The following is a 19774-nucleotide window of genomic DNA, read 5'->3' as shown; positions in this document are numbered from 1 at the left end:
GGGACTATAGAGTGAGTTCTAGGTAAGTCTGGGTTAGAGTGAGACCCTCCCTCAAAAAAACTAAAACAAAACAAAACAGATTATATACCATTGCCCTAAGGCACCAGGATCCTTTTAAGAAAATTTTAAAAATGTTTTCTTATTTAAGACAGAGAGAGAAAGAGGTGGGGGGCGAATGGGCACAACAGGGCCTGCAGCCGCTGCAAACGAACTCCAGACGCGTGTGCACCCTTGTGCATCTGGCTAACGTGGGTCCTGGGGAATCAAACCTGGGTCCTTACACTTCACAGGCTTTAAGTGCTGAGCCATCTCTCCAGCCTGATATCAGGGTCTTTTTAGAATCTCTCCTTATTGCCTTTTCCCTGCTTTCTTCAAGCTAACTCTTTTTCTTGTTTTTGAGGTAAGATTACCCTCTAACCCAGGATGACCTGGAATTCACTATGGAGTCTCAGAGTGGCCTCAAACTCTTGGAAATCCTCCTGCCTCTGCCTCCCAAATGCTGGGGTCTGCTGGGTCCTCCTCCGGCAGAGGGCTGTAGGAGAGCTGATCCCGCTGGTCTCTGGGGGCTGAGCGGGCTGGGGAGTGTTGGGGGCCCAGTCCCCTCCTAGTCACCAGAGAGAAACACAAGGAGTCGGGAGACCAGTTGAAGCAGGATCTCACTTTTTGTAACAGGCAGGTGCTTAGCGTGAGAACGAAGGTGAGATCTCAGGAAAGGATGAGGTGTGAGGGCCAGTCGACTTTTGAAGTGGTTGGTTCTAAATGCGCGTAGGAACTCTAACGTTTTTTTGCAGAAGTAGCAGGCCAGAGGCAATTTGGCGCCCTGCTGAGTCCTAACTGGCTGGAGGCAGGTCGCCAAACCTTAGCTAGGCTCAGGAAGTTCCACGAGGCCTGCGTCCGGGCCTCTCAAGGCCCAACAATGGAGTCTCAGATGGCCTCAAACTCTTGGAAATCCTCCCACCTCTGCCTCCCCAATGCTGGGATTAAAGGCGTGCGCCACCACGCCCGGCCAGGTAACTCTCAGTCAAGCCCTACGGAAAGTATTAAGTAGCTTCTCTGTCCCCCAAACTAGGAACGAACCCCTGTTTTATGCTCCCATTACATTGACACTTTCCCCATATACTCCCTGGGCCACATATCTCCTATCCAGCCCCCGCTGCTGTTTCCACCTGCTGTAGCACGGAGGTGATATCCAGCCTCTACCAACACCATCTTTCCCTTGTCATCATGAGGCTTCCCACTGACACTGTAAGCCAAAAATAAACCGTTTCCTCCTATCAGCTGCTTTTGGTAAGGTGTGTTGTCCATGACCACGATGGTAATGACAGCAGCCATGCTCTAAGGTTCCGTCCTAACAAATAAGACACTGGTGTAAAAGTAGACAAAATTACTAAAAAATGTTTCCAACACCAATTCCATTAGTGGTGAATTAAATAGAATTAAATCACAAGTGTGGCAAGACGTGGTGGTGCACGCCTTTAATCCCAGCACTCAGGCAGAAGTAGGATGGCTGTGAGTTTGAGGCCACCCTGAGACTACAAAGTGAATTCCAGGTCAGCCTGGGCTAGAGTGAGACCCTGCCTCAAGAAACAAAAACAAAAAATCGCAAGGAGGAGGAAAGAAGACATAAGAATGTAGACACAGCATTTCAAAAACCTGGTTACCTGATGTGATAATGAACTTCTAGAAGGTACATTTAGTTTCACTACTAAATCTAATAGAATGTTGGCAGCAATACAGAAACATAACAGGGGCTAGAGGGGTACCATACCAGTTAAGGCACTTGCCTGCAAAGCCAAAGGACCCAGGTTTGATTCCCCAGGACCCACATAAGCCAGCTGCACAAGGTGGCGCATGCATCTGGAGTTTGTTTGCAATGACTAGAGGCCCTGGCGCACCCATTCTCTCTCTCTCACTCCCTATTTCCCTCTGACTCTCTTAAATAAATAAATATTTTTTTAAAAAAGAAAATTGATTAATATGCCCAAAAGATGAGTACACAGTAGAGACACTCCGTTTCCCAGACTGGGTTTACTGATGTTGTTGCTACTACATGGAGCCTGTGTCACTTTTCACCACATGAGAGAAGTTTGACTTCTCAAATCGGCCACCATCAAGTGGGTCCTGTCTGGGTGACGACAACCAGGTCCTGCTTGCCAGCCTACTCCTGCCCTGCACCCACACTGCAGCAGTGTGATCATTCCGTAGTGGGAGTCACATTATGACACTTCGTACAGCCTGCTGTCTAAAGGCAGTACTTCCCTAAAACACCTCCTCCAAAGCTCTGGGGTAGCTGCCTCTTTAGCACTGTAGGTTGGCTCAGGGGTTACTGCACCTATTCTGGGGCTCCAGCAGAGAGGTCCTCTAGCACCTCAGGCAGTGCTGCACCTCATGATCACAACTTGCTCTGAATAACAGAGGACCTTTCCCATTCATTAATCAGATCCGTCTTTCTCTCTCACTGGGTTGTACAAACCAGGCAGTATATTACACAGTAGCTGCTCATGGAACGTGTTGAAAGAGTATATTTGGAGACAAGGAGACAGAATTCTTCACAGAATAGCAGTTTCTACCACTGAAACAATTTGGAATACTTATAGCACAAATGTAGAATCATATAGAATATTTAATTTTAATTTTTATTTTTTTATGAGGTAGGGTGTCACTCTAGCCCAGGCTGACCTGGAATTCACTATGGAGTCTCAGGGTGACCTCGAGCTCACGGTGATCCTCCTACCTCTGCCTCCAGAGTGCTGGGATTAAAGGCGTGCACCACTACACCCGGCTGAATATTTAATTTTTTAAAAAGCATGAGCTGGGTGTGATAGTGCATGCCTTTAATCCCAGCACTCGGGAGACAGAAGTAGGAGAATGGTTGTGAGTTTGAGGCCAGCCTGAGATTATATGGTGAATTCCAGATCAATATACTATCTTGAATTAAAAAAAAAAGCATGCTTACAGTGTGATTTAATGTGGGGCAAGCCAATGAAGGTACGCAGGCAGCAAAATCTAAGGGTGCACTCATTCCCATAGCACCTGTCCTGCCCAACTACGGTCCTAGCCTAGGAGGAAAGCCTTTGTTAAGAGCCATGAAAATGAAGAGGGGCGAAAGGAAGAGCCTTGTATGTCTGGGAGCTTTGTGACCCCTCAGCCACTCGATTCTTGAGCACTCACAATACTAAGAGGTGAGCGCAACAGAGTAAGTCAGCACCTTCAGAAAAGTCTGAGGCAGTGAGGGGAAGAGCCTTCTATAGAGATTGAAGGTGGAGTTCATCCTTCTAGTCCTTTGTGGTAATCAGGGTTCTCTGGAGGAACAAACCCAGTAGAACAAGTATGTATTACAAAGGGATTTGTTGGATTAGTTTCAGGACGTGAGCTGAGCAGTCCAGCAGTAGCTGTCTACAGGCTCGATTGTGGAGGAGCCCAATATCTGCCCAGTCCACGAGGCTGGATGCCTAGAGAACTACCGTCTGCAGTTCATGTTCCAAGGCTGGCGAAATTTGGCTCCGGTGTCTGCGAAGGATAGTTCAAAGCAGGTAGATGCATACGCAAGTGAGTAGTGAGGGCAGCCAAGTGAGTGGCCTGGGTAGCTAGGTGAAGAGGTCTGTGCTCCTTCAGAGATTCTTTATCTGTAGCACACTTTGAGAAGTGACTTCCTCCCCCAGTTAATCCTTCCTGGAGATAACCTCACAGGAGCACCCAACAGGCTTGTCTTTTGACTCCTAAATCCGATCAAGTTGACAAAAGAACTGTCACATCCTTCAAGAACAACCCACCCACCTGGCTGTATAAAACTTCAGTTTAGGGCTGGAGAGATGGCTTAGCGGTCAAGGCATTTGCCTGCAAAGCCAAAGGACCCTGGTTTGATTCCCCAGGACCCACTTAGACCAGATGCACAAGGGGGCACATATGTCTGGAGTTTGCAGTGGCTGGAGGCCCTGGCACACCCATTCTTTCTGTCTATGTACCTCTTCCTCTCTGTCTCTCTCTCTCTCTCAAATAAATAAATAAAAATATTTAAAAATGAAATAAAGCTTTAAAAAAGAATATTAAAGAATTTAGTTTAGAGAAACAGGTAAAGGCAATCAATACTGAGATTGAAAAGCAGAGGTGGTGTAGTGGCTGGAGGCCCTAGCATGCCCATTCTCTCTTTCTCCCTCTATCTGCCTTACTCTCTCTCTCAAATAAATAAATTTAGAATAAAACCCTCTGTGATCCCATAGTTAGAAAATAGCTCATAAACATTTTGATAAAATGCCCTGCCATATTGTTCTATATACATGAATATTTGTATTTTTCTCACTTCTTATATATTTAACATCTTTTCCTATGCATACATTGTTGTTTTGGATGTGCCATTATAAACATAGTGAAGGAGGATAAGAGAAAGCTAGCCTTTGTAAAGGCAGTTTTAGTTAGAGGTTGAGGTCCAATAAGAAGATGCCCTCCCAAATGCCACCTTGTCCTGGCACAAGAAAAGAATTCTTGGCAGAAGTAGAGCTCATGTCTGACAGAGCTTGGTCTTCAGTGCCCTCTGCTGCCCGTGCTCTAGTGTGCTACCTAGATGAGCTGGTCCAGGTGGGCTGGCTCTGGGATCCATCCTCTAACCCTAAAATCCAGCTGGGTCTTCCCCTTGCCTATAAAGGCTGCAGTCTTCCTGTTGCTAGCTCCAGCCCAGTCCCTCAGCTCTGCTCTGTTTTTGTTTTTTGTTGTTTTTTCGAGGTAAGGTCTCACTCTAGCCCAGGCTGATCTGGAATTCACTATGTAGTCTCGACATGGCCTCGAACTCTCGGTGATACTCCTACCTCTGCCTCCCAAGTGCTGGGATTAAAGGCGTGCGCCACCATGCCCGGCTTTCTGCTCTGTTTTTTATTGGCTGTGCTGCTTGGTTCTGTCTCTTCTCTTTGTCACAGGGACACACATGAGTCTAGCTTCCTGTTCACCCAGCTTGGTAACACTCTCTCTTGTTCTGGGGGGAACTTTTCTGCTTGCCTCTGCTTTATAGTTTGGGGTCACTTCTCACTTTGATTACGTACATGATTTTCCTCTGGTCTCTGACTCTATCATGTGTATATTTCCCTTACACCCCAGATCTACCATGCAGGTGCTTTCTCTAACTCTAGATCTGCTACCTGCATAATTTCTTTAAATTTGGGATAACCATGAATGTAACTTTCTTCATGACTCATTTCTCCTCTGGATTTCTTGGTCTCTGGAGGATCTCACTGTAGCCCAGGCTGACCTGGAAGTCACTATGTAATCTCAGGGTGGCCTTGAATTCATGGCAATCCTCCTACCTCTGCCTAAGTGCTGGGAATAAAGGCGTGTGCCACCATGCCCAGCCTGGTTTGATATTGTCCCTCTAATTTTTTCTTGAGCATAACAATTTGCCCTCTTAACTTCCCTCCACAGGAAAGCACATGGCGCATGCAAAGTGTGTTCCTTCAAGGTCTCCCTATATATACACCTAAGTCCTATTCCATGTGCTTACAGCTCTACTCCAGTTTCCCCCCCCCAACCTCAATTTCTCTTAAATGGACCTTATAAGTCATGCAGTGTTTCCACATGACAGCATGTTTCCTATTTCCCACTTGTTTGTGACTCTGCTCTAGCCTCCAATCTCCCTTAAATAACCCTGCCATTTGTGATTTCTCGCTTAAATAAACCCAACAAGTTGTGGTTGCTCCCTAAATAAACAATATCTCATAATTTCTCCTTCTTGACTCTGTCTTTATTATTATTATTATTATTTGGTTTTCTGAGGTAGGGTTTCACTCTAGCTCAGGCTGACCTGGAATTCACTATGTAGTCTCAGGGTGGCCTCGAATTCACGGTGATCCTCCTACCTCTGCCTCCCGAGTGCTGGGATTAAAGGCGTGTGCCACCATGCCCAGCTTGTCTTTATTATTTTTTAAAAGTAGGAAAGAACCCAAACTTGGGGTTAATTTGGGGGACCCCTCCTGAGCCCCCCAAATCCTGTATGAGTAGGTGAGCTACTTTTCTATCTATCTCTTTCTGGCTATTCGCAGTGCTCAGTAATACTTGCACCTTTGTACATGTTTCAGATTATTTCTTTTTAAAGATTAGTTGTTAAAAAGTGAAAAAGTACGTAGCTTTGCTTTTCAACATACGATACCAAACTACATTCAGAACCATTGCAACCATTAATCCTCCCTCCAGCAGCACAACTGTGGGCCAATTTCCTTGTGTCTTCACCAACACTTCATGAACCCTGAGGACGGCGGGGCCAGACTTCACAGCACATGTCAGGCACTGACAAGGTCAAGTTCACAGTCCATGCAGGGAGAGTAGGGACGGTGGGGCGAGGATGTTTACAGGTCAGTGTGCTGACGCTGCAGGATATGGGGCTGTGGACTCCCAGAGCACAAGAGGCGTCCGGCGGCGTCCTGGAGTAGGTCATCGTCAGAGGGGAAGTTAGCATTGAAGGGTAGAGAATGATGAGGGACTGACAGGATATCAAGATAAAGGAATGGCTCCAGGCATGAATTTTCTTTTTAAAGAGCTAAAAGCAGTTCTGTAATTATTGGACTAAATCATATGTGGGAAGTTGGAGATGGTGGACAGGATCGTAGGTATTATGTTACAGATAGGACTGGTTTGAAGAAAAGAGCTCCTCAGGGCTGAACAAAGGAGCTTGCCTTTATCTTGGGAGGCTGGAGTTGGTACCCAAGCCTGAGTATGGACCCTGATATTGAACTCAAGAATTGCTTTGTCAGCTGGGCGTGGTGGCACACGCCTTTAATCCCAGCACTCAGGAGGCCGAGATAGTAGGATTGCTTTGAGGCCACCCTGAGAACTCCAGGTCAGCCTGAGCTAGAATGAAACCCTACCTTGGAAGCAACAACAACAAACAAACAAAAGAATTGCTTTGTCTCCGTATCTAATTGAATAAAGGGGCCCATTCAGGACCCTTCCAGTTCTAAATGCTGGTTCTCCCACTAAAGTAAATAAATAAATAAAACATTCTGGAACTTCTTTGACATTTATTTATTTATCTATCTATCTATTTTTCTAGAAAAGGTGGCCATCAAGATTCTAGACAAGACCAAGTTAGACCAGAAGACACAGAGGCTGCTCTCCCGGGAAATCTCAAGCATGGAGAAACTCCACCATCCCAACATTATCCGCCTTTACGAAGTTGTGGAGACCCTGTCCAGGCTGCACCTGGTGATGGAGTACGCAGGGGGAGGGGAGCTCTTTGGAAAGGTCAGCACTGAGGGGAGGCTCTCTGAACCAGAAAGCAAGCTCATCTTTGCTCAGATTGTGTCTGCCGTGAAGCACATGGTAAGCAGGGGCCACTGGAGAACCTTGCTCCCATCCTACCTGCCCTGGGTCTTAGTTTCCCCTCTAGTTATCATAGTGGGACTTATTCTGCAAGGGCAGACAGTCGTCTCTTCTGGAAGAGTGAGAAGTCTGGCTGGAGTCATGCACCTCACCTCCAGAACAACATCCAGGGAGCTCCGTTTCCCAGAGGCCCAGCTTTTCCAGAAGTTGGCAGGTGCCTCTCAGAGCAGCTGAGTGAACATCCCCCACTCCCTGGCCGCTCATTTCTGCAGCTTCATGTTTCAGTGACCAGATGGTTGACTCCTCACTGCTTATGCTTCTTGGCCCTGCTTTCCTAACCCTGTCCGGATGCCCTTTACCCCTTTAAAAATATTTTATTTATTACTTTATTTGCGCAGGGGAAGGGGGAGAGAAAGGCAGAGAGAAGTTATTACTCAGTTCTCTATCTCTTCAGCTAAAAAACGCTGGATTCCTGCCACACTCTGCCTAGCTCCTTCAAGAGCTAATTCTTTTGTGCCCTGTCTAGTAACAGACAAATTACACTGGATTCACGGAAGGAATGTGACTTGCACACTTACTGCCAGTAAAGGGATAGGCAAGCAGCAGAAGAGCCAGCAGAAGAGGGTACAGGTGTGAATCCTCAGAAGCGGGGCTCTGTCACTTCTCCCAGCAAGGAGGAGGGGTGAACTATAGTTATAGATGCATTTTTTTAACATGTCTTTTCAAGGTAAGGTCTCCCTAGTCTAACCCAGGTTGACCTGGAATTCACTATGTAGTCTCAGGGTGGCCTCAAACTGACAGCGATCCTCCTTCCTCTGCCTCCCACGTGCTGGGATTAAAGGTGTGCCACCATGCCTGGGCAGATGCAAATTTTACTGAGTTTATGTGCAAGAACCATGTTGAGCACTGAACCAAATAACTTTCCCACAATTGCCTTATGAGGTAATTATCAGTGCCCCATTTTACTAAGAAGTATCATTTGTATCATACACTGGTGTATTTGAGTGTAGGCGTGACCAGGCTGTCTGGCTTACAAAACTTAGATTTTTAACCCCCAGGGACCCATTAGGAAAAGTAACATTAACCTATTTCCCAAGCCTTTGACAGTGAATAGGTCAGGGGTTCTGAGAATACTGTCTGAAGTCTACAGTGTAAGGGCTAAAGGGGACAGGCACCTACTACCTACATAGGAGCTGTTGCAAGAAACTTGCCAAATGCAACCTTCTCCCTCGTGAATTGTATAAAGGAGTCCATCTAAAGGAGTCCATCTAAAGAAGCGTGGGTGGGAGGCTGGAGCAGGCTCCAATCTTCCTGCTTGGTCTCAAGAAATAACTCAGAGAAAAACAAGAAAACAAGACCTCAAAAATTAAGATTTGCAGCCAGGCGTGGTGGCACACACCTTTAATCCCAGCATTTGGGAGGCAGAGGTAGGAGGATCGCCATGAGTTCAAGGCTACCCTGAGACTACATAGTGAATTCCAGGTCAGCCTGGGGCCAGAGTGAGACCCTACCTTGAAAAAAAAAAATTAAGACTTGCTATTTCAGAATGTATATCTGTGTAGGATCTGGGCCTCATTTCTGGAGCTAATTCCTGAGTGTTAATAAACTCTAGTCCTTACCCCATAGAACCATTGACCAATTTACATTAAACTCCAGGTTACATCAGGGTTTGCTACCTTGATTTACGCTGAGCTCCATTGGCCTGCCGTAGAGAGACTGATACCCCCCCTCTCCCAAGATCGGGTCTTGCTTTATCCCAGGCTGACCTGGAAACCACTCTGTAGTTCCAGGCTGGCCTTGGACTCACAGTGATCCTCTTTCTTCTGCCTCCAGAGTGCTGGGATTAAAGATGCGTACAACTATACCTGGCTTACTTTTTTTTTTTTTTTTTTTTTTTTTTGGTTTTTCAAGATAGGGTCTCACTCTAGCCCAGGCTGACCTGGAATTCACTATGGAGTCTCAGGGTAGCCTCGAACTCACAGTGATCCTCCTACCTCTGCCTCCTGAGTGCTGGGATAAAAGGCATGCGCCACCATGCCTGGCTCTGGCTTACATTTTTATCTTTGTATTTTACTTCAAAATTGACTAATTTTTCATGTCTTTTTCCATAGCATGAAAACCAAATTATTCACAGAGACCTGAAAGCAGAAAATGTATTTTATACCAGTAGCACTTGTGTGAAGGTGGGTGACTTCGGATTCAGCACAGTGAGTAAAAAGGGCGAAATGCTGAGCACCTTCTGCGGCTCTCCTCCCTATGCTGCCCCTGAGCTCTTCCGGGATGCGCACTATGTTGGGGTCTATGTGGACATCTGGGCCTTGGGAGTGCTTTTGTACTTCATGGTGACTGGCACAATGCCATTTCGGGCAGAGACAGTGGCTAAACTGAAGAAGAGCATCCTTGAGGGCACCTATAGTGTGCCCTCACACGTGTCGGAGTCCTGCCAGAGGCTGATCCGAGGGGTCCTTCAGCCTGTACCCACAGACAGGTATGGGGTCAACTGTATCATGAACAACGAGTGGATGCGAGGAGCGCCCTACCCTGTGCCTTTGGAACCTTTCCAACTGGACCCTCACCATTTGTCAGAAACCAGCATGCTCAAAGAAGAAGAACACGAGGTGAAAAGCACTTTGGAACATTTGGGCATAACAGAAGAGCACATCCGAAATAACCCAGGGAGAGATGCGCGAAGCTCAGTCACTGGGGTCTACCGGATCGTTTTACATCGCGTGCACCGGAAAAGAGCTTCAGAAAGTGTGCCAGTGACGACACTACCAGAGCCTAAGGAAAGAGACCTAAAGAAAGGATCCCGTGTCTGCAAAGGCATAAGACATACCTCCAAATTTTGTTCCATTTTATAAATGACATCTGCTGGTAATCAGCTGAGATCAAAGCTGCTGAGTTTATGTTTTATTTTTTTCATGAATAACTTGGATGGAGACATTTTTGTAATTTTTAAATAAATTTAACTTTGAGATATGAACTTTTCCCAAAAATCTGTTAGCTCAGATTCTAGCTTGATTTGGAATTTTGTTAAACTCCAACATTCATTTATTTAGTCAAGAAATATTTATCCAGGGCTGGAGGGATGGCTTAGCGGTAAAGGTGTTTGCCTGCAAAGCCAAAGGACCTAGGTTCGATTCCCTGGGACCCACGTTAGCCAGATGCACAAGGGGGCTCATGCATCTGGATTTCGTTTGCAGTGGCTAGAGTACCTGGCATGCCCATTCTCCCTCTCTCTCTTTCTCTGTAAAATAAATAAATAATATTTTTTAAAAAGAAGTATTTATCCAGTTGGGTATGGTGGTGCACACCTTTCATCCCAGTACTCAGGAGGCAGAGGTAGGAGGATTGCTGTGAGTTCAAGACCACCCTGAAACTACATAGTGAATTCCAGGTCAGCCTGAGCTAGAGTGAGACCCTACCTTAAAAAACCAAAAAAAAAAAAAAAAATTATATACGTATATAATCTCCAGTGCTTACTATATGCCAGGCACTATTAAAGGTGCTGATGAAATGGTAAAGTGTGACAGGACAGATCCTTCTCTCCTGTATAGTGTATTCTAGTACCAAACACACTTGCTAACTATTTCTTTTTTAAAAGAGCACGAGAGAGAGAAAGGCAGAGGGAGACAGAATGGGTGGACCAGACCTTCAACCACTGCAATTGAATTCCAGATGCATGCGCCATCCTGTGCATCTGGCTTACATGGGAACTGGGGAAATCAAACCTGGGTCCTTTGGCTTTGCAGACAAGTGCCTTAATTGCTAAGCCATCTCTCCAGCCCAGTTATTTATTTTTAAAAAAAAAATATTTTATTTGTTTATTTATTTGAGAGAGAGAAAGAGGCAGATACAAAGAGAGAATGGGCATGCCAGGGCCTCTAGACACTGCAAACGAACTCCAGATGCGTGTGTCCCCTTGTGCAATCTGGCTTATGTGGGTCCTGGGGAATCAAACTGGGATCCTTAGGCTTCACAGACAAATGCTTTTAACTGCTATGCCATTTCCCCAGCCCCCAAATATTTATTTTTAAATGAAAAATATCAAATAGATGCAATCCAGAAACTCCAAACAGGGTGTCTTTGAGATGAATACGACGTGAAAGAAAGCTGAATGAACAGCAGGAAAATGCTAAGAGCATGCCCAGCCACTGCTGCTTAGAAAATGGCCTTCCAAAAGAGCCTAAAAGTCTTCCATGTAATTTTTTTTTTTCGAGGTAGGGTCTTGCTCTAGCCCAGGCTGACCTAGAATTCACTATGTAGTCTCAGGGTGGCCTCGAACTCACAGTGATCCTCCTACCTCTGCCTCCCAGTGCTGGGATTAAAGGTGTGTAACACCACACCTGGCCCATGTAATTTATTTAGGAAGGGATTCCTCAGCCCAGGAGTGAGGGACAGGGAAAACAATGATGGCCAGTGTTCCAGGATCCTCTGAGTTATATGCATCACAAGTTAAGGGGCTGCCCAGGGTGTGAATGACTGATCTCTTAGCTACGGCTCACCACTGGGCAAGGACACCCAGTGGCGTCATTTGACCTGCAATGCCAGATTATGCTGTGTGGGTGTCAGATGGGCTATGTGCTTCCTTTGTGTCAGAGACCTGGGGGCAGGAAAGTGGAGGTCACAGAGCTGGGGAAACTGCTCAATGGTTAAAGGCACTTGCTTGCAAAATCTGTGGGCCAGGGTTTGATTCCCATTACCCTTGTAAAACCAGGCACAAAAAGTGAAGCATGTGTCTAGTTTCATTCACAGTGGCAAAAGGCCCTGGTGAGTGCTCACACAAACACACACACACACACACACACACACACACACACACACACACAAATAAGTAAAAATACAGATCCCGCTGGGCAAGCCTCACGTTCAGAGAACAGTTGTTCACCTGCAGAGGCTGCGTGCCACGATTGCACAAGTGTGCGCTTCTTGTCTCGCTGGTGATGTCACAGTCTGCAGGGTCCCCTGCTTACTCATGCTGTGGGTGGCCACTGTCCTCTGGTGGCTCCAAGGGGACTCTCCAACACCAAGAGGGCTAGCCTGGAGGAGCTGGTCTCCCTTTTGGTCCCGGCATGTTATTTCAATGTCCTGTAACCACAGCCTGCAGTGTCTTTAGCAATAGGGTCTTACCTTTTAGCTCTGGCAGATAATCAAGTGTTTTGACCATGGCCTACATTGTTTTGGGGACCTCATAGATCTCCTTGGCCAGCAGCTCACTGTGGGGAGTAAGCCAATCTGGGGCCCTGGATTTACCAGCCAGAGTCTGTGGTTATAAGGTTAAGCTTTTGCCACTGTCCCGACTGTCCTTTCTCCCTCTTAATGGGTGGTTATATCTTGTAGAATGCTAGTCAAAATGAGGGTTTCCATGGAACTGACACTGTTTTTTCATTTATTTATTTATTTATTTATTTGAGAGTGACAGAGAGAGAAAGAGGCAGATAGAGAATGGGCCCTCCAGGGCCTCCAGCCACTGCAAAGGAACTCCAGATGCCTGTGCCCCTTTGTGCAGCTGGCTAACATGGATCCTGGGAAATCGAACCTTGAAACGGGGTCCTTAGGCTTCACAGGCAAGCACTTAACCACTAAACCATCTCTCCAGCCTATATATATATATATACATATATATATATAATTTTGAGAGACAGAGGGAGAGAGAGAGAGAGGGAGGGAAGGAGAGAATGTGCGAGCCAGTGCCTTCAGCTACTGCGACAAACTCCAGACGCCTGCGCCCTCTGGTGGCACATGCACAACACTGCATGCTTGCATCACTGCATCTGGCTATGTGGGACCTGGAGATTGGAACATGAGTTATTAGGCTTTGCAGGCAAGTGCCTTAACCACTAAGCCATCTCTTCAGCCCAGAAACTGATTCTTAAAGCTGTCTTAATTTTTGTGTAATTCCCTGCCTACCCTCCCCAGCTGTAAAAATTTTATTTATTTATGAGATAGAATATGGGCATGCTAAGGCCTCCAGCCACTGGAAACGAACTCCAGATGCATGTGACACCTTGTGCATCTGGCTTATGTGAGTACTGGGGAATCTAACCTGGGTCCTCAGGCTTTGCAGACAAGTACCTTAAGTGCTAAGCAGTATCTCCAGACCCCAAAATACTTAAAAAAAAAAAAAAAAAGAAGAAGAAGAGATCACAGCATTGTGCCAAATAAAACTTCATGAAGCTGTCCAAACATGTCTGAAAATAGTGTGTCAGTGGACCTGAAGTGGCACACAGAGGATGTCCAGCACGGCCCGCCTTAGATCCCTCTGTTAAATGCATTTCCTTGAGGTCAGACCTGGAAGGACTCAAGGTAGACGACGGAGGTGCAGCAACGCTTCTCAAGTTCTAGCCATGGGAATCAACTGGAGGGCTTCCTACACCAGACTGAGAGGCCTCACCCCCAGACCTTTCAGAGTCAGGGCAGAATTTTGCTCCCAACATATTCATCTTCAGCTCCTCATGATACTTAGGGTCAATAGTCCTGACTAGTATAAAACCTTCATTCTTTGCCTGCTTGTAAACCTGCATGGGCAACCCCAATGGCATGTGATAGTCATGGGTTCCTACTAAGCACGGCCCTTCTGGGGGACCCTAACTGGGAGCATGCCCTGCCCTTTGGGAACCAAACCCTCTTATCTAAGCTGTTGGAAATACAAAACCTTCAAGTGAGTCATTGTAGTGGTGTAGTGGTTCCCGCACCTACCTATCTTAACACTAAGGGACATGTATGTGGCATTCTAACGCATGTGCATTTTCCTGACCGTACCACACCAGCTTGCAGGCTTCTTATGCATCTGGAGCCTTAGTTGCGGTACTCCATGTTGTTTGTGCTGACGGCTTAGTGGTGAAGTACACAGAAATAAGAGGGGCCAGCAGTCATGTACACACTGACCACCTTGGGCTGGAGACCGCTCAGCAGCTAAGGCACTTGCTTGCAAAGCCTGAGAGCCTGGGTTCGATTCCCCAGTACCCATGTAAAGCCAGGTGCAGAAAGTGACAAGTGTCTGGAGTTTGTTTGCAGCAAGAGGCCCTAGCGTTATTTCTCTCTCACACATACACTCCTCTCATTCTCTTTCTCCCCTTGAAAATAAAGTTTTTGTTGTTGTTGTTCTTTTTCTTTTTTTCTTTTTTGTTTTTTTTGAGGTAGGGTCTCCCTCTAACCCAGTGACCTGGAATTCTGCCTCTTGAGTGCTAGGATTAAAAGCATTCACCACCATGCCCAGCAAAAAAAAAAAAAAAAAAAAGTTCTTGACACAATGCTGAGCTATCATGGCATCATACCATAACAATGAATCAAGTATTCTCTAGGTCTTAGCATGATCATCAGAGGACACACTGTAGGCAGGAACGACAAACCCATATCCTGAATAGCTGGCATGCTAAAGAGGATGAGTCACTGCTGTGCCTTCTGCATTGTTGACTCTGGATCTGGTAATGCCCAGGTCATAGCTTCATGGCTCTGTTCTCTTGCCATGCAATACAGTGCTTGCCACAGATGGCATTTAGGGAACAGATGGGTGGTTACTCAGTGTCACATAATGAATTCAAACATTTGCATCTCCTGGAGTCTCAGTGTTTTCAGTACTATGCCAAGGTGGTTTCACCATTCTGCTACCTCAATTACTGTTTGCCCTGGTCATAGTCTAAACCTCAGTCACCACTTACCAGTAAACTAAGACCAACTTAGGTGTCTCATTCCAAGTCATAAGTAAATGTTCCTATAATCATAAACTCTTCCATATCTTGTCTTGTATTTTTCCCTCCACATCCGACCCAACAGCCACCAAAGATCCCCTTACACGCTTGCCCAGTTTGACAGAACTTACGAGGTTCTAGAATGCCTTCAGCGTCACTTTCACAGATGGGGGGGGGGGGTGTTTAATGCTTCCCTTGGGCTGGGTTGAAACTTCACTTTGACTCTTGGTTTGGAAACAATGGAAGCAGGAGGAGGTAAAGGAAGCCAAGTGTCAAGTTTGCACTGACGAAAGCAAACGCCTACAGCGGGGTCTCGGCAAGAAGGAATCTCTTCTGCCAGTCCACTGGGGAACCCTGTTTCACAGCCTTTCCAGGATTGTCCACTGGTACTAACTTGAGTCTCAAGAGTTCCTCTCTTTCATAAAGAAGGATGGTGACCACGTTCTTGAACCTTAAAATGAAATCCTGGGCCTGTTGGAGGTAGTTACCTTCTGCAGCAAGAGATAGGAATCCCCTTAATCTGTGCCTTAAAGGTCTCTGGTTTTCAGTGTGCTTTTGACAGTTGACTGATTTGAGCTTGTCATTTTGCCATTTTCAGCCTCCCTAGGCAGGTAGTTAACAGCTGGCCAAATGAAGTCTATCTTGACACCATCTTGTTCAAATACACAGGATCTAATGCCTCCACATGCCCAGGCTTCCACTGCCTTGTGTACGAACATATCCATGTTCTCTCAATTTGCAGCAAGAACATACTGATCTTGTGAAACATGAATTCATATGTCTCACTGGGCTAAAAAAAAAAGTGTTTCTGGAGCTTTCTTCCTTTCTGGAGGTTTTAGAATTCCCTTTCCTTGCCTTGTACAGCTCCTAGAAGCTACCTCCATGTCTTGGCTCATAGTCTGCCTTCAACCTTCTGTAGTTACATCTTCCTGAATGTAGCTGAGGTCCCCTGCAATTGTAGGACTGATCTTCTCCTGATAACCTGACTAATCTTCCCATCTTAAATCCTTAACCTTTATCATGTCTTATCATAAGGTAATCTACCACATTCTAGAAATGGACAACTGTGGACACCCTGCCACTAGCAAGCAATGGGGTTCCTATGGGCAACTCTGGGGTGGGAGGCAACAGAAGTCTACTGGCCTGAACAACAGACCTGCAACATATGGTGGGAAGGGCCTGTTTCTGAGTAAAGAATTCTAGGAAACAAAGTATTAGCTTTAAAAGATACTGTATTTCTTTGTATTTACTTGCAAGCAGAGAGAATAACCGGTGCATCAGGCCTTTTGTGGGTCCTGGGGAATCGAACACAGCTGCCAGGCAAGAGCATTTAACCACCGAGTCATCTGTCCAGCCCTTTTCTTTTTAATAAACTAGCACCTTGCTTAAAAGAAAAAAATTGCAATTTGTATTCATAATCCTTAGCATCAAAACATTACCTTTCTAGAAATAAGTTTTGGGGAAAATTGCAGGCCCATCAGCTACTTGTTCCTACCCCCAATTAAGGAGGAAAGAAAAATCTGATGAGCCATTCTGTAAATGCTGAAGAAAAAGCTCACTTTTGTGTCAAGATCACAGAAAAACCCTACATTCTTTGTCAATTTCTACTTCAGTGATTTTGTTTTGTTTTGCTTTTTAAGGTAGGGTCTTGCTCTAGCACAGGCTGACTGGGGATTCAGTATGTAGTCTCAGGGTGGCCTTGAACTCATGGCAATCCTCCAACCTCTGCCTCCCAAGTGCTGGGGTTAAAGGCATGTGCCACCACACTCAGCTTCAGTGTTTTTTAAAAAATATTTTATTTGGGCTGGAGAGATAGGTTAAGTGCTTGCCTGTGAAGCCTAAGGACCCCGGTTCAAGGCTCGATTTCCCAGGACCCACGTTACCCAGATGCACAAGGGGGCGCACACGTCTGGAGTTCGTTTGCAGTGGCTAGAAGCCCTGGTGTGCCTATTCTCTCTCTCTGCCTCTTTCTCTGTCACTCTTAAATAAATAAACAAAAACAACAAAAAAATTTATTTGCCGGGCATGGTGACACATGCCTTTAAATCCCAGGAGAGGGCTGGAGAGATGGCTTAGCGGTTAAGTGCTTGCCTGTGAAGCCTAAGGACCCCAGTTCGAGGCTCGATTCCCCAGGACCCACGTTAGCCAGATGCACAAGGGGGCGCACGCGTCTGGAGTTCCTTTGCAGTGGCTGGAAGCCCTGGCATGCCCATTCTCTCTCTGTCTCTCTATCTGCCCCCCCCCGTCACTCTCAAATAAATAAATAAAAATGAAGCAAAACCTAAATAAAATAAAATAAAAAAATCCCAGGAGAGGTAGGAGGATCGCCATGAGTTTGAGGCCAGCCTGAGACTACATAGTGAATTCCAGGTCAGCCTGGGCTATTGAGACCCTACCTCAAAAAACCTATATATGGACTGGAGAGATGGCTTAGCGGTTAAGCGCTTGTCTGTGAAGCCTAAGGACCCCGGTTCGAGGCTCGGTTCCCCAGGTCCCATGTTAGCCAGATGCACAAGAGGGCGCACGTGTCTGGAGTTCGTTTGCAGAGGCTGGAAGCCTTGACGTGCCCATTCTCTCTCTCTCCCTCTGTCTTTCTCTCTGTGTCTGTCGCTCTCAAATAAATAAATAAAAAATTTTAAAAAACCCTATATATATATTATTAGGGTGGGGGTTAGGGTTAGGGTGCATGCACCACCTTGTGTACCTGGCTTATGTGGGTCCTAGGGAATCAAACCTGGGTCCTTAGGCTTCACAGGCAAGTGCCTTACTTGTTAAGCCATCTCTCCAACTCCTACTTCAGTGTTTTTAAAGATGTCACAATGCATGTGAACACGTATGATGTGTGCGTGGGCTTTTGTTTTCCCCTTTCACTCTGCTGGAGACCAGGTCTCCCCTGATTTTGTACTTTGTGAGTCTAGATAGCTGCCCCCACCTCCCATGGCTGTAGGTTCATTGGGATCCCAGATACACATGCCCCTTTGTGTTACTGTGGTGGCTTGGTTCAGGTGTCCCCATAAACTTAGGAGTTCTGAATGCTGGGTCCCCAGCTGATGGAGACTTGGGAATTAACACCTCCTGGAGGCAGTGTATTGTTGGGGGTAGGCTTATGGGTGTTATAGCCAGTTTCCCCATGCCAGTGTTTGGCACACTCTCCTGTTGCAACAGTACACCTTATGTTGGCCAGGGGGTGATGTTCACCCTCTGCTCATGCCATCATTGAGCTTCCCTTCGAGCCTGTAAGCCACAATAAGCTTCGTCTCGCAAGCTGCTCTTGGTCAGGTGATTTCTACCAGCAATGCAAACCCGATTTTAACAGTTGGTGTTGAGGAACTGAACTCAGGTCAGCAGGTTTACATGCCAAGACTTCCACACCCGGCCCCCTAAACTTTTTCTTTTCTCAAGGTAGGGTCTTTCTTGCTCTAGCCCAAGATGACCTGGAATTCACTCATCTTAGGGTGGCCTCAAACTCATGGTGATCCACTTAACTCTGCCTCCCGAGCGCTGGGATTAAAGGCATATGGCACCATGCCCAGCTTCTAAACTTTTTAAAAACAATTTTTATACATGCATATTTTTCGTGGTAGGGTTTTGCTCTAACCCAGGCTGACCTGGGATTCACTATGTAGTCTCAGGTGGCTTCAAACTCACGGCAATACTCCTACCTCTGCCTCCCGAGTGTTGGGACTAAAGGTGTATGCCACCATGCCAGGCTAGCTTGCTTTAGTGTTTTGGGGACATTCCAGCAGACAAGACAAACTGCTTCAATTAAGTCACAGGAAACTCGCAAGTAACTGTTTATCAGTGCATCTCAAACATACTTGTGTTTTCTCAAAGTTATTATGAACTTTGTGTGTGTGGTTGTGTGTCAGCCTCAAGGCCTTGAGCATGCTAGGCAAGCTGCTGCACCACGGAGTTACAGCCCCAGCTAGAAGAGTTTATACTGATAAATGTGTTGTAAAGAAATGAATTTCTTAGCCGGACATGGCGCGCATGTCTTTAATCCCAGCACTCGGAAGGCAGTGGTGGGAGGACTGCCGTGAGTTCGAGGCTTCCCTGAGCCTACATAGTTAATTCCAGGTCAGCCTGGACCAGAGTGAGACCCTACCTTGAAAAACCAAAGAAAAAAAAAGAAAAGAGATGAATTGCCAAAAGGGGTGATAACTATATATAAACTTCTCTGGTATGTCCGGAAGTGAGCTACTACTCCTTCAAAAAAGACTGAAGGATTACAGTATGAAAAGAAAATTGCATTATAGCCAATAGAACTGGCAGTGACCAGTGAGAAGCCTTACACCTGAAAGTCCTAATTGCTGTTGATCCAGAAGTGTCGTAGAGAGTTCTTGCATTGGTAGTAGCATTGGAGGTGACTTCCAAGATCCCTGTCCCCTCTTACAGGATCTTCCAAATTGGGAAATACGTCAAATTGTTTTCTAGTATTGATCAACTCATTTTATCATGTTAAGTCTATTTCAGTACACATTACTAATTTGTGTTAGTTTCATGACCAAGTACCTCTAACCTTTTGGGTTAACCACAGTCCAGTGTTGTCTAAGACTGCTTTTACTGTAAATTCTAGGATCCAGTTAATAATAACTTTTATACTAGACACATGGCTCCTTAAAGACAAAGCCACATATTACATATTTATTACTTTTGGTGTAAGTAGAGTGCCTTGAACAGGTGAGTGAAGGAACTGACCACCCACATTGAAGCAGTAGCCTGCCGACTTCATGCCTGTACTGTTAGTTTATTACAGAAAATGAATACTCAAATATCTGAAA

At 45.9% G+C, this 19774-nt stretch overlaps 1 protein-coding gene across 1 annotated transcript in view; it reads left to right on the top strand.

Moving 5' to 3' along the window:
- Nucleotides 1-10285, top strand: part of Nim1k (NIM1 serine/threonine protein kinase) — a 40774-nt gene extending 30489 nt beyond the window's left edge. Inside the window, exons 2-3 of the mRNA XM_045139048.1 lie at nucleotides 7034-7302; nucleotides 9414-10285. Coding sequence (XP_044994983.1) covers nucleotides 7114-7302; nucleotides 9414-10163 — 939 coding nt within the window. The 5' untranslated portion in view covers nucleotides 7034-7113 and the 3' untranslated portion in view covers nucleotides 10164-10285. The remainder of the gene's footprint in view (nucleotides 1-7033; nucleotides 7303-9413) is intronic.
- Nucleotides 10286-19774: the final 9489 nt, after the last annotated feature.

Source organism: Jaculus jaculus, chromosome 20 (genome assembly GCF_020740685.1).
Source record: "Jaculus jaculus isolate mJacJac1 chromosome 20, mJacJac1.mat.Y.cur, whole genome shotgun sequence".
NCBI lineage: Eukaryota > Metazoa > Chordata > Mammalia > Rodentia > Dipodidae > Jaculus > Jaculus jaculus.
Note: the sequence above shows the minus strand (reverse complement) of the source record. Positions and strands in the feature narration are given on the sequence as shown.